Raw genomic sequence first — 14,223 nt, 5'->3', positions numbered from 1 at the left:
CTTACCAGCTCGCATCTACCAGCTTGACCACCTTGAGCCGGTCTAGCATGGTTTTTCCAGCAGGGCCTGCTTGTAAAAATAAAAAATAAAATAAAAAATAAAAACAAGAACATACAGAAACTAGCAAATTTAATTTGCAACTACATTAAACGCTGTTAAAATTCATTTAACAGTTACATCTTCCAGCTGAAATGATTGAAAAGATCCGACTCAGAAGAATGAATCGGACAGCTCTACTGCAGTGATTGGCAGTCGTTTGTCCAGCCTCCATGAGATCATAATGCACCACAAACACCCAGAAACCCAGCTATTTAAGGACTGTTAGAAACGGATACATACAACCAAAGGAAGGATTATGGCTTCAGAAGAGATAGAGTTAAATGGAGGTGCTAACAGAGGTGATTCGGGAGAGGTGAGTGATTCTGAACAGATCCATAACAAACGCATCCGCCGATGGGGTTAGTATAAAAGTTGAAACTATTATAGCATACTAGTGTCCATGAAATCCACTGGGGTTAGACAAAAATACATTGACCGATTTGATTTGAGGAGTCTGAAAGCGTTTCTTTGTTGGTCACTGTAGGAATGAGGCTGTTCGTGTGTAACGTTACATTTTCCAGTATAATCCTCCATACTGTAATGCAATAATTGTATGGATGATTCTAACTGATGGGATGGGGGTAAATCTTGCTGGTCGAAGTGGCTTTCGACTCTGACCGGGATGTTTGTTTTCCAGTAACGGAAAGTTGTGAGTGGCAACGAGTATTCGCTTACGCGACACAAAAGCGGTTGAAAGTCGAGAGACAAACCTCTTATTCATTACTATGGTGTTCCGCTCCACTGCGTCCAGACCGATGATGAGATCACCGGGCCGTGTAACCCTCAACAATATAGACTCTGAAAGACACTAATAAACTCTGTCAGTTGAGGAGACACATAACTCGCTTTTAAAACGCGGTATAAATGCATTGGAATGTACAGCGTTGTCTACATAAACACACCATAGCCTAACTGTTGCACACGACACTATTAAATAGCCTAAATATTAACAAAAATAACATAACATTATCCAACATAAGTCAATTCATAACTAACTTTATATCTCACTATATGAGATGTTTTAAGAACGAAATTCCGAGTGAACATTTCCCTCAACATTTAATATACTGAATGTATTCTCTTTATATATATAACAAATTAGGCTATGTATTTATATATAGGCTAGCAGTTCCTACTAACTAGAACTTCCTACTTGCTACTACTAGACTCGTGGGTATATTGTAGGCTATAATATATGGAAAGTGTGTATTTTAAGTGCTGTGACAGATCACCATTTCTCATTAGAAGTCTCTTTCTAATGTTACCATTAATTAAAGCTTTTCACTAAATTAAACTTTGAATTTTAATGTGTTGTTTTTACACTTATATTAATGTTTGCACTGAAAAGAAATTTGAGGTGGAGTGGTTAGAGCAACTAGAGCATCTTACTACCAGTGTTTTTTCCGTCCAGCAAACATCCCGAGACACACAAAATCAAACATATCATCATTCCTGTGGGCAACACCAATGTTTAAGACATTGTGAGTTTAGGCAGACTGAAAGGGCAGTGATTTCCATGTGGCTATAATTCTGTGCCAAGTGGAAAAGTCACCTCCACCTCCATAACACCCTTGGTATGATGTAATATTTGAGTAATATTATGGTCAACTGCACCACTGATTTTAATACTAGAGCCACAGGTCTATAAATAGTCTACCTGCAAAGGATTGTAATGGCAGTTGTGCCGTTTTATGCAAAATACTTAATCTGAGATAGTGAAGTGGTTCTAAATAGAGTCCGAAAAACAAGATAAACACATACAGAAAAGTACATGTGGCAACTGCAATAATTCACTTTGGACCACTACCTTAATTAAAATATATGCACACTGGTTTTTAACATCTCAGCAGTGCTTTAATTTTCAATAATAGTTACAGAATGAATATTATATAGGCTATATTAACATTATGAACAGGGCTTTGAAAAGTGCTGAACTATCCTGCCCATGTAAGTCATTATAATCTGCTGGGGTTGCCATGTCTTTATGTTTATGATAGCTTTATTTATGTGTCTGCAATTGTTTAATTTAAGTGTAGCCTGTAGAACTTTTCTGCCATCTCCGGCAGCTTACATAACATTTTGTTTTTTAATAGAGCTGCAAGATCCATAGCTAGAAAGAGGAAGAGACCCCAGGCTGTAACGTTTAGATAACTGGTTCAGTTTTCTCTGGAAGGGTGTTGTATGTCAGCAGGGCTTGACAACAACACCCGCCAACCCGCGAAATCCGGTGGATTTCAGCAGCGGCGTGTAGCGCAGTCACTACACATTTTAATTGAAGTCTTTTTAAAAGGCATCTGAAATAATAAACTAGGCCGAAGTGCAATGTAGTGTTGTCAAAAATATAAATTTTTATACTGAAATATCTGAAACACTTCCAATACTCATTTTCCACAGAACAGATACGCGATACCAGCTGCACCTTCTCACTCTTATTTCTCCGACAGCAAACCCGCCTCCCCTCACTCACTCGTTTCATTTGCTCTGGATGAATATTGTTGCTGTTACAGCTTGAATTTCAGCGTGGGATTGCGCGTTTTGAGCATAATTTTACTCATTCCCGCAGATTTGTTCTCACACCCAAAGTGCGTGCACATAAAGTCACCTCTCAGTACTAAATTTAGTTCTTTTTCGCTGCTTATTGCGCTTAAACAGTCAAATACACTCAAAATAATGTAAAAATGGCGGTCTTGATGAGTATTCATGTAAACATGGTCAGTTATGTTTTAAGTGAACATTAACAGTTGAGAAAGAAAACACCTGTAACAGTATAATGGATCCGTGCACCAGGCCTTAAAGTGACAGCAGCCTAATATACCTGCAGTCAAATTATGAGATAATATCAAAAATATCTATATGGCAGTTTTTCCCCATGGTATCAATGTCAAAAATTGTGGCCAGTGAAAATGCTGAGTAGCTAATAACTTTGGAAAACTACTAGCCACAGTGGCTGGTGAGCAAAAAAAAAAAAAAAAAAAAGGTTAATGTCAAGCCCTGTGTGTCAGCATCTGAATGTTAAGGGGTTCATGGAAAGAGGGCAGCTGGACTGAACCACTCCCAAAGTCAACACCTGTCCAGCACTCCACCTAAGAGCCTGGACAACATTTGGGTATGCAGCCAGTTTAACCAATGTCGAGACATTTTTTGACATTTCATAAACTTAGTAGTCTGGGGGAGTTCATACATTTTGTTAACACTGAAGACGCAAGTCTGCTTACCAGCTGGTGAGAGTCAAGTAACACAAAGCAGACGTAACAATGTGACACCAAAAGCACACCTGCAGCCTGACCTCTCCTCCACCATAGAGAAGAATAATGCTTTTGTGTTCACAGAGCCGCATTAGCTAGAGCAGTGGTTCCCAACAGGGGGGTCGCGGCCCACAAGGGGGTCTCGGCGAGCTCTCTTGGGGGTCGCGTCATATTTTGAAAAGTTTTGAGTAATGAGCATTCAAGTCGTCCGTAGTTTTTTCTATGTTAAAAATGTACAAAATGTATAATGAGCGAGTTCATCATGAATCCATCTTCCAAACCGTGTTTTTGTCTTATTCTGAATCACTATGGTACACCTAAAATAAGTGTTTATATTGGGACTATTTAACACTGGTTCGGATCGCCGCCGCTGCGGAGTGGTACTTGACCTGCGTGCCTCGTCATAGCCAAACACAGAGAAGTAATTCCGGCTCCAAAAGACGCATTATTCAAACGCATGTTTATTAACGATCGCTATAGCGCAAAAAAAAAAAAAGAAAGAAAAAAAGGAATGCATGCTTTAAGGAAAACGATCATATTACATTAGCTAATTTTATCCATTCCCTGGCCTGGCTGACCAAAAATGGGATTTGAACCATGACAGCCTTAAAAACCAAATACATATGGGCCAGACTGACCCTTGAGGATGATAAAGATGTCTTACCCTATTAAAGATCTCTCCATCATTGACCAAATTACTCACGACCAGCAGATCCTCACACTTATTGATTAACATGCAAGTATTGGGGTCCCAGACAGCAGTAATTTTGTAATAGCCTATATAGGCTATTCATTCTTTTTTTTTTTTACCTACACACCAGTGTGAATACTGATATTTTTTTATTGCGATTCAAATAGGGCCAATTTATAGGCTACTCTTAGGCTTACGTTTTTAAATTACAAATGGCCCACTGATGTTTTTGTTATTGTATTTTCAATATTAGGCTATTATTTGCGCATAAACATATCTGGTTATAATAATAAACATAGCCTACCGTTTGCTTGAAAACAACATATTTGTTGGGGGGGGGGGGCCCTAAAATATTTTCTTGGGGAAAAAGGGGGTCTCAGACAATAAAAGGTTGGGAACCACTGAGCTAGAGGCATACAGAGCTCTTCCTCTTAGTGTTCTCAGAAAGGTAAATCTCACGGATCACATGACCAGCTGTATATTATCTTGTTTAAAAAGAAAGAGCCCAGTTTTGGTCAAGCTTTAGCTGTCGGACAGATGGCCTCACGTTTGACTCTAGGTTCTGTGGCTGTAAAACAAGCCCAAATCATCCTCCCTCAACCACAGTGCTGGACCGTTGGTTTGAGGTGTTCGTGCTGATATGCTGTGTTTGGTTTTTGCCAAACGTGCCGCTGTGCATTATGGACAAACATCTCCACTTTGGTCTCGTCTGTCCAAAGGACATTGTTCCAGAAGTCTTGTGGTTTGTTCAAACCTAAGCTGTGCTGCCATGTTCTTTTTAGAAAGAAGAGGCTTTCTCCTGGCAACCCTTCCAAACAAGCTGTAGCCTACTTGTCAGTATTTCACTGATTGTATTATCACTTTAACATGTTAACAGAGGCGTGTAGAGTCTGAGATGTAGGCTAGCTCTTGTTTTTCTTTCGATTTCTGGGAGCATTGCACGGTCTGACCTTGGGGTGAATTTGCTGGAACATCCACTCATGGGAAGATTGGCAACGGTCTTGAATGTTTTCCACTTGTGAATTATCTTCCTCACTGTAGAATGATGGACTTCAAATAGTTTGGAAATGGCTGTATAGCCCTTCCTAGATTGAAGGCAGCAACTGCAATTGCTTCTCTAATATCATGACTGACTGCTACTTACTCTCTTAAACCCTATGGAAGCAGAAAGGCTGTACTTAGTTTGTCACCCATGGCTTCTCCATTTTAGACTAGTTTTTGTTAAATAAATAATGACATGGTGTCATATGTCACATGTTGTTGTTCATCAGAGGTTGTATGTACCTCATTTTAAGACCTGCCAAGGACCAGATGATCCTAATATGTAACACCATAGAATTCAATAGGGTGTCCTAACTTTCCTTTAATTTTCACATGACTATACAGTATAAATTAACATTGATTAATGGTTCCCAATAAAATCTATAACATGCATTTACAAAATAGATTGGGTTTACTGCAAACTTAAAGGAAGTTTTAAGTACTTTGTGCCTTTGTGTTGTTTCTAAGAACGGCTCGTACCAATGGTAGAATAACTACTGCAAGGCCTCTTATGTCTTACTGCTTAATAATAGGACTTTTATAACTCTTGTTATTTGTATTCTGTTAATGTGACCAGTTAGTCTAGTGACTCTAATGCTTCAAGTGTAGTTGTTGAACATCACGGAGAGGAATTCTAATCTACCAAAAAGCAGCTTTAACAGGATAAGAATTCTTACGTTTTCATTTAAAGAAACAAGCAGGCATACATAGAAAATTCTACTGGAATTAAAGCTTTAGGGAATTAATTTGGCTTTTGAAAAGTTTCTGTGGTACAGAGGTTTCTGTAACCCTACCAGTGATTTTCAATATCCCATGCACTTGTGTTTAAAACAGAAGGAAGGAAATCATGCAGGGCCAAATAACTGCTCACCCCTTCCTTTCACACATGCCACAAACATCTCTTATCCTGAAGAGAAAAAAACAACAGACTTTCAGTTCCTTCTAAAACTGAGAAATGTGAACAAAGATGACCCATTACAGCAATTCATCTGATGAATAGATGGGGTATTGCAGGGCAAAAGACATTGCGCATAAGTCAAATTCTATGCAAATTATAAGTCTCCAACAACCATAATCGATTTAAGTATACTGTGATCTATCTAAGTAGGGGCATGTTGCTTTATCAAAATCATGGTCCTCAAACAATATTTCTATGAAACTGTCAAAGCCTACAGCCTTAACCGAACCCTTGAATCAGAGAGCAATATAAACAACATAAGTCGATGATAAGTCAATGAAATATGTTTTTTGTTCCATAAAAGGATCCTTTCCCGACTAGGGTAAATCATTTTGAACTGTTTGCAAACAGGGTTATCATTATTAACAACTTAAAAAAAAATATTAATCATAAAAATTAAAAATGTGAAATAAATTATAAATATTAGATAAAAATTTAAACGAGAAATGTTGTCTTGCATGCCAGAGAACTGAAATAAGTCTAAGTTGAAGCAATATAATTACTGTAAATAAACTGGAAAATGGAAATAAATAAAAACTAAAACTGAACAAAAAATAAAACTGAAATAAAAATAAATAAATTATTAATATTAAAAAATGAATACAAATTTAACTTAGTTAATGAAAACTGAATATATAAAAATATAAGCCAATTGAAAATCTATACTAGTATAAAAATTATTCTAACACTGTTTGCACAGATTGTTTTCCCCATCTACCTCTGTAAACATTGCATGATGCTCACATACTCATTACCTTGTCTGTTTATAAGTAACATCACGTGGGTTTTCATGGTTGTGTTCAGCGTCCTCAGCACGGCCGCTGGTCAAGGAACAGGAACACCCCAATTAACATGAACCATTACGCCAATAAGAAGAGTGCAGCGGAGAGCATGCTGGATATAGCCCTGCTGATGGCCAACGCATCCCAGCTGAAGACCGTGGTGGAGCTGGGACCCTCGTTCTCCTTCTACACCCCCCTCATCAGCCTCATCAGCATCTCCCTCATCCTCCAGATCATCGTGGGGGTCTTGCTCATCTTCATAGGTGAGAGAAGCTCAACCAAACAAAGAACCCAAAATATAGAGACAAGAATTAATACATGATTAGATATCTACCTTCCATAGGATATCTAATCATATATATATATATACACATAATATACATACTCGCTATATATATATATATATGTATATATATATATATATATATATATATATATATATCTACAGTATATGTATGTATGTATTGTATATATATATATATATATATATATGTATATGTATGTATATTCACACACACACACACACACACACACACACACACACACACACACACACACACACACACGTTTAAGACCATAAGAAACCATTTAAATGAAACCTTTTTAAACTGGTTGTGTAGTATGTAAAGCAGTATGCAAATATTTCTTTTTGTGAGTAAATTTACTGGCTCTCATGTTTTTCCAAACCCACATGACTTTGTATGAACACACAAGAGACGTTCTAAGGAATGTTCATGCTCTCCTGCATAGATTGGAAGTGTTAAGCTTTAAAAAAGGACAAAAAGAAACATGAAAACATGATAAAAGTACTCAGTACAATGTAGACACTATATTCCAAGTCTTTTGAGATCATTTGATAACTTTGTGTGAGGAAAATATTAAAATTTAAAGGGACGGTTCAGAGTAATTTCAACCTAGGGTCCTTTAAACCATGACCTTGAGCCAAACACCCTTGCAACTTTGGGCCGGCTCAGCGTGATATCAGGACTGCCAGGAATTTTATGGGCTTTTCCCAAATCAAAGAAGTGACCTTGGCGTCTGGGTTAGCGGTAGCATAAGCCATCAGGCAATTGTTATTTAAATAAACTCCTGATGTACTTACAAACTTTCCAATGCCTCGTTTTATGAGTACAGAACCTATTTGTACTACTGTATAAGTCTGGTACCATACTCACATTATTAGTGGGGTAATTTACTAGATACAACCTTGGATCCATTAGCGCCTGCACTAAGCCATTAGGCTGATATCTCTAAATAAGCTCTAACTTTAATAATGTTCAAACAAGGGGAAAAAAGCTTCTGGGGGGGTGTTTGGCTCGAGGTCATGGTGCAAAGGACCCTAGGATGAAATTACTCCGAACCATCCCTTTTAGTCATTATTCAATGAAAATCTTGCTAAAAATAACTCGATTTCTAAGAAAGAAAAGTTATACAGGGTTTCAGGTGAACTTTTCCTAACATTTGGCCATTCGATCAAATAATAATATCTAAAAGGAGATTACAGTCAGTCAGTTTCATTGAATACATAGCATTTCATGTGCACAGTATACATACAGTACTGCATAATAAAATAATATAATAAAACCAATAAAATAGTACTAGTAAATACGTAGCAGAAAGGTTGTAATACAATTGGTATTTCATGATGCTTGTATTAGGTGGTAAAAGTTTCCCATTAGGAATGCTTTTACTTTTACTTTTGTCCACATAGTGAGTAAGAGCAGATGAATCATTCTGTTGAGAAAGAGGTTCGGACATAATTTGAGAAATATCCCTTCCTCTCTTTTCAACATAAACAGCACCCAGCCTCCTGTTTCTAGCAATCATTAACTGTCTGGTACTTCTTTAAACGCAACTCTGTGCTTTACAGTAGAGTCCATTGTTAACACAATCATCTTGTAATTGGGGTAAAATAGGCTTCATTTTTAATATTGAAGGTTTTACAGTAATCATGAAGGTTCTTTTCAACTTGAGCAATGAGTAAAAAGTGTGTGATGTTGCAGATTTCGACACCATATAATTATATTCCAGGCCCGAATTTGCCCTTTCATTTTTATTTAAGAAGCTGTTGAATCAGTTTAATAACCTTTTCTTTTATGTAAAAGTTCTGAATTACATAATGATCTGCTGTTATTGCTTTTGTTTTGCAGTGAAGTGGAATCTGAATGACTCAAGTAAACACTTCATACTGAATCTTCTGGAGAACATCACCACAGCTCTCGTGTTTATTATCGTAGTAGTAAATGTTTTCATCACAGCATTTGGCGTCCAAAGACCAGAAGAGAAAAAATCTTAACAGGCAATGCTGGTCAGGGTTTCCTATAGATATATATAGTTGGACATTTATTATCAAAAATTATGTGTAGTCATGAAATACTCAAATGTGCCTCTCTGTAAATATGCCTTATGTTTTACATGAAGAAACTTTGTTTTTAGGCCCAGAAATGAGGCGATAACAGGTTAGATAATATAACTTGTGAATCATAAATTCTGATGAAAACACATGTAATTTTAAAAATTGCAATTACATATAATTGTTATATGGGTAATTGTTTAATTACATAATGCACTGTAATGATAAAATTGGAACAAAAATTGTAATAGAATCATTACTTTCTGACTTACACATGTTAAGTCCCAAAGAACAGCCAATCAATGGTCCATGTGACACCTTCAAGCCTGAAATGAACAGTAATTCCTCACCTCACATGTGACCTTCATACTGCCTACCTGATAGTCTCCAGACACTGTATTAGCGGCCTTTAGGGAGGAGATGTATAGATTCATTTATGTGTGGTTCAACACATTGCATCTCTCTCGCACAGCACGTTTGGGTTTGTTTTTACTTAGAGGCCTTGCTGCATGAATAAGAAAGTAAGGATAAATTGCTTAAGAATTTAGATCCAGAAAGGATCTTTTCTCACAAACTTCAGTACCTTCACTACACATGAATATATATTATCTTACATATAGCATTTTCTTTATTTAGTCACCCAAAAAACTGTAACTGTAGCTTTGTTGTTGTTCAATTTGTAGCTTGTTGTCTGTTTGCATTGACTATATAAGAGCGCCCTCTACTGACTACGATCTACAATGTCCTTTTCTTTCAAAACTGTAATGCTGTTTAGTGTTTTCATATTTGTTGATTATTCACGATCAAATGTTTATATATTTCTTGAACTTTTTGTACATTTTATATGGATATCATTTGAATAAATGACCAAAGATGTTTTTCATTTTTAGATAACTGGATTGTGTCATAAAAGAAAACCAAATCATGAAACAGAAGTGCATTTAGTCATTATTATCAAGACGTAAAAATCAAATGAATATCCAAATACATTAGTAACACTTCCAAAGCATTGTTTTATTAAACCCTGACAACAACAACAAAAAAAAAGTTTCTCAGTTAACTATTGTGAATGTTTCAAGGCTGAAAATAACAGATTCAAATAAGATTTACAAAACAGTCGCACTGCAGAAACAAGGCCACAAGTTGATAATATCAATTATTAGTACACAAACCAGTGCAAACATGCTGTCAGTATAAAAGTAAACTATATAAACCTGCTCAAATAAAATATCTGTTTAAACCTCAGCCCAAAACAAAATGTATTACAAAGTAACAAGCTCCCAATACTCAGAGGATCAGCTTTACCTGTAGTCTTTAGCGTCTTACGTGTCAAAATATTCTGACACGTTGATCTACATGATTTGTCATGTTTATCCAGTTTTGCATGTACTAAATAGTGTAGTGAATTTGGAAATGTGGACCCCTTTGTGTCCACACTTTACTAATATAATTTTAGACAGAATTGAAAGGTATTGACTATACATAAATATAGAAATAAGTTTGACGTCTGTTTTTAACAACAAATGCAGAAACAAAATAAGGGTTTCCGCTCTGTCAGCCGCATGTTAACTTCAACTGAATACTTTAGTGTAAGAGAGTTTAATAGTAATGAGTTCCTGCTCTTTTTATGGCATGTAAATGGCTATTATTTTGAATGCATAACTGTATGTAGTTATATAAATCATTATATTGTTATATTTAAAATTGTAACAAGAGATTCCATATTTAGGCACGAAACCTTAAAGTTAAATCTTTGGACTCTTGCCTCATGGCAATCATTTCTGTATATACATAGTATATATACCTGAATTAAAATGGATGTTTGAGTATTTTTGAATCAACTTTTTTTTAAGGCAGCAAAAAATCCATTATTTTCCATCTTCTGTGTACCAGATGAGAACGTCTCGCACTTTTCTACTGAGACCCATCGCAGCCAGACCCAGAGCGCTGCTGGAGCCTGACACCTGCTTGGACTCTGCACATAAAAACAGAGCGCTTTCAGTCTAGGGGATGGATTTTTTGATGTGGGTATGAAGATATTAACAAGTTTGTGCACTTACCACCATAGTAATACAGCAGAGCTGCTCCTACAGCCACACTGAAACAACTGAGGAAGAAAAACGGACCTGTGCAATGACAAAAAACATGATGGAACATCACTTATGTAAATTGTGTGTGTTTACTAGTGTGTGGTCACAGAAATAGCTCACTTACTGTGGTCATTTAATACATGTCTTTCTATGGGAATCGGGATTGGGCTGACTGGATCACCAGACTCTATAAAAAAGAATAAAACCTGGTGGTCAAAGTCAAACCAAAAATGAAATCAAGTTTTGATATTTTACTTCTTTGGAATGGTAAGGCACTTGGTGATTATTATGGCACTTGCTGTGCAAACACACAGATTGTGGACATGATTGGAAAAGGTTAAATGGTCCTTAATAAAAAAGTGACACTTTTACTACCCATGGTTAAAAAATGACCACCAAAGAAATTAATTGGAAATTTATTAATATATGAAAATACAGAGAAATCAGCCACATTGCTGAAAAAAAACACAGCAATGTAGGGGTTAATTGAATTTTGTTTTAAAGGTGCATTGCGCAACATTTCATGTTAAAAATACCCGTTTTTCTAACCCATACATGCTTAAACAATTGCCTGATGGGCTGAATGAGCCCTTCTCTGATCACTGCGATTGCCTCTATAATCCTGTACAGTAAAATAAATAAGAGGGATTCGGGTCGGAATTTGAGACTGGGCGTGACGTCATGCGCGTTCAGTTGCAGTGTTGCAGTTTCGCTTGTCGCCAGAGGGGGCATAGTTCTGCAAAAACTCAGAGACTTGCGCAATGCACCTTTAAAGAAAAATGATTAATTGTATTGGTAAAAATTGTAAAAAACAAATGGATCATAATTATTGCATTAATATTACGTACCATAAAACTATAAAATAAAAATATTATTTAACAAGAATATATGACATTAATTTTACTCAAAAAAAGTTACATTTGAAGTGTTTGGCCACTTTTGACCGAGAGGAGTGTGAGTGTGGAGCACCAGAGGCTTAATAACAGGCTTAAATACATTTCTACAACCACAGTGAATAAGAAATGATATGCGTGGCAAAACCAAATTAATATCCTCAAAAGAATGACGTGGTTGTGAGTGGAAAACGATGATTCAGCCAAACCTCTGAGTCGGAGGCGCGTGGGTAAGCTGAAGTAAACGTCTTCCACGTGGAGGTGAAGTGCGCGGTAAAACTCTCGACATGCCTCTTCTCCTTTCTCCTGTAGATGAGACAGCAGCTCCGCCAGCCTGACACAGGTGGGAACATCCAAATCCCTGAACTAATGTTTGAAGGAAATCATTATATTACAGATATTCCCTAAAAGACAACTGGACTGTTTCTCTGTATTACTGAAGGTGGAGCTCTTACTTTGGAGGCCTCCTTGTCAGTCAAGATCTGTGGGTAGATTCGGTTCAGCTGCAGGATGAGCTTATCCACCAGTTCTGTATCAAGACGTCGGTCCGATTTCAGGAACCAGCTGTCTATTTGCAGCTGTTCATGGAAGCTCTCTGTCATTTACAAAGAATAAAGTCATACAGGTTTAGAACAACATGAGCGTAAGTAAAGGACAAAAAAACATTTTTGGATGAACTAATCCTTTAAAGGCCAACTGCCTTGAAACGCGCAATATTATTCAATGTGTTGACGTAATTTCTACTGAAAAAGGAAGATAGTGTGGGACATGTTGAAAGGCTCCTCCCCTTTTTTTACATAGCCAATGGCATTTAGTTTGTACAACAGCTTAGCCAGAGCCGTTGAGCTCGGTAAAGCCGCAGTTTCTTCAAACCATTTCTCCTCCATATCGCCTTTAAATACAGCATTCTGTGCTCAGTTAAAATGGGTCTGATATATTTGGTGGTATACGAAGTGTATATGATGCGCTCTGTCTCTGTCTCTGGACCGGAGCTGCGGTGGTTCACGTGACACTAATGTGAAACCAGACTTCATTCGCCCCAATGGAAAGCATGCTTACACTGTCTGAATCGCTCCCTATCCCCTATGTCACCATGTAAAAAATAGTAGGCTAAATGTATTAACAAGTGACATATTTTAGCCGCAGCTTCAGCATCTATTTATGTAGGGGGCGGGACGCTTTAGATTCCACAGAGCATTTGATTGGACAGAAAACCTAATGAGAAGCTGAAGTGCAGAGAGATGTCATCAAAATCATTAATCCATATTGGCAGAAGTGAGAGACTACAAGTTTTGAATACTTACATCTTCTAAATGTGAATTTTGTCATTGTTTTGGAGCACACTAGCTTATAGATTACAGTAAGGCTAACATTCATTCTAAACCCCCCAAAAAATTCTATCTTGATTTCATGGGGACTTTAAATAATCCATTCCATTCAAATTAATGCAGTGCACATTTCGGCCAGAAGATGTCGCAACTTCATGAATAATAATACATTGAGCAAAGACACGGGGAATGCTAGACTGTCAAACCTACTTTTGAGGGTTATTTTATGACTTTTAGCCAACAAACTGCTTTATAAGTTCAGAAGTACAATATCAGCTGGCTATAGAGCTTCTGAAATGCAACATATTAAGCAGAGTAGACTTTTAGACATCGCAGTAGTCGAGCAACAACTGTCGAAGCAAAACTAGTCGAACCAGTTCAAGTTTGTGAGCAGCGACTATATGCATCCTATAAAGCACACTTTATAAAGTAAAATTACTATCCTGATTTCATATTTATACTTCACATCAAACTAAACAGCAGTAACAAAGTTTGACTGACCTCCCATTCTGAAGTGCCCTCTGTTGTCTTTTGTTTGGAAACGCCCATGGTGTTGGAGGGGCGGAAACCATGGTGAAAAATTACCGGAAGTTCCGATCAAAACGGGAAGAATATCACATATTATGGAACTTTACGCAAATTTAGATTATAATGTAAAAAATAGATTCGAATCCATTTGTATAATAGATGAAACACTTACAACTGCATACTAGTTGTTTACCGGCAAGCGTGTGTCTGTGTAA

The 14,223-nt window shown here is 37.0% G+C and overlaps 2 protein-coding genes across 4 annotated transcripts; one reads left to right on the top strand and one right to left on the bottom strand.

Annotated features, from left to right (window-relative positions):
- Nucleotides 1-247: 247 nt before the first annotated feature.
- ninj1 (ninjurin 1) lies at nucleotides 248-10,047 on the top strand. The gene is made up of 3 exons (XM_081357742.1): nucleotides 248-412; nucleotides 6,839-7,079; nucleotides 8,967-10,047. The coding sequence occupies exons 1-3, from the start codon at nucleotides 356-358 to the stop codon at nucleotides 9,110-9,112; spliced, it is 444 nt and encodes a 147-aa protein (XP_081213868.1). The 5' UTR covers nucleotides 248-355; the 3' UTR covers nucleotides 9,113-10,047.
- On the bottom strand, nucleotides 8,963-14,068 carry card19 (caspase recruitment domain family, member 19; the record flags this gene model as incomplete). 3 transcript variants are annotated; one of them, XR_014029487.1, is made up of 7 exons in its annotated part: nucleotides 8,963-9,674; nucleotides 10,974-11,144; nucleotides 11,230-11,295; nucleotides 11,384-11,446; nucleotides 12,362-12,518; nucleotides 12,608-12,747; nucleotides 13,982-14,023. XR_014029487.1 is itself a non-coding variant. In XM_081357740.1 (6 exons), the coding sequence occupies 6 exons, from the start codon at nucleotides 13,986-13,988 to the stop codon at nucleotides 11,038-11,040; spliced, it is 540 nt and encodes a 179-aa protein (XP_081213866.1). In that variant the 3' UTR covers nucleotides 10,163-11,037. The 3 variants fall into 3 exon arrangements, 2 of the variants coding, with proteins under 2 accessions (XP_081213866.1, XP_081213867.1); XM_081357740.1 differs by lacking the exon at nucleotides 8,963-9,674 and having other exon boundaries at nucleotides 10,163-11,144; nucleotides 13,982-14,068; XM_081357741.1 differs by lacking the exons at nucleotides 8,963-9,674; nucleotides 13,982-14,023 and having other exon boundaries at nucleotides 10,163-11,144; nucleotides 12,608-12,754.
- Between the last annotated feature and the right edge of the window lie 155 nt (nucleotides 14,069-14,223).

Source organism: Scardinius erythrophthalmus (assembly GCF_964197995.2).
Source record: "Scardinius erythrophthalmus genome assembly, chromosome: 25".
NCBI classification, from domain to species: Eukaryota; Metazoa; Chordata; class Actinopteri; order Cypriniformes; family Leuciscidae; genus Scardinius; species Scardinius erythrophthalmus.
This window is presented reverse-complemented; position numbering and strand designations above follow the sequence as displayed.

Coding starts and splice junctions, on each gene's coding strand:
- ninj1 (XM_081357742.1), top strand. CDS start 356: ATGGCTTCAGAAGAGATAGAGTTAAATGGAGGTGCTAACAGAGGTGAT. Junction 413..6,838: donor ACAGAGGTGATTCGGGAGAG/GTGAGTGATTCT, acceptor GGTTGTGTTCAG/CGTCCTCAGCACGGCCGCTG. Junction 7,080..8,966: donor GGTCTTGCTCATCTTCATAG/GTGAGAGAAGCT, acceptor TTTGTTTTGCAG/TGAAGTGGAATCTGAATGAC.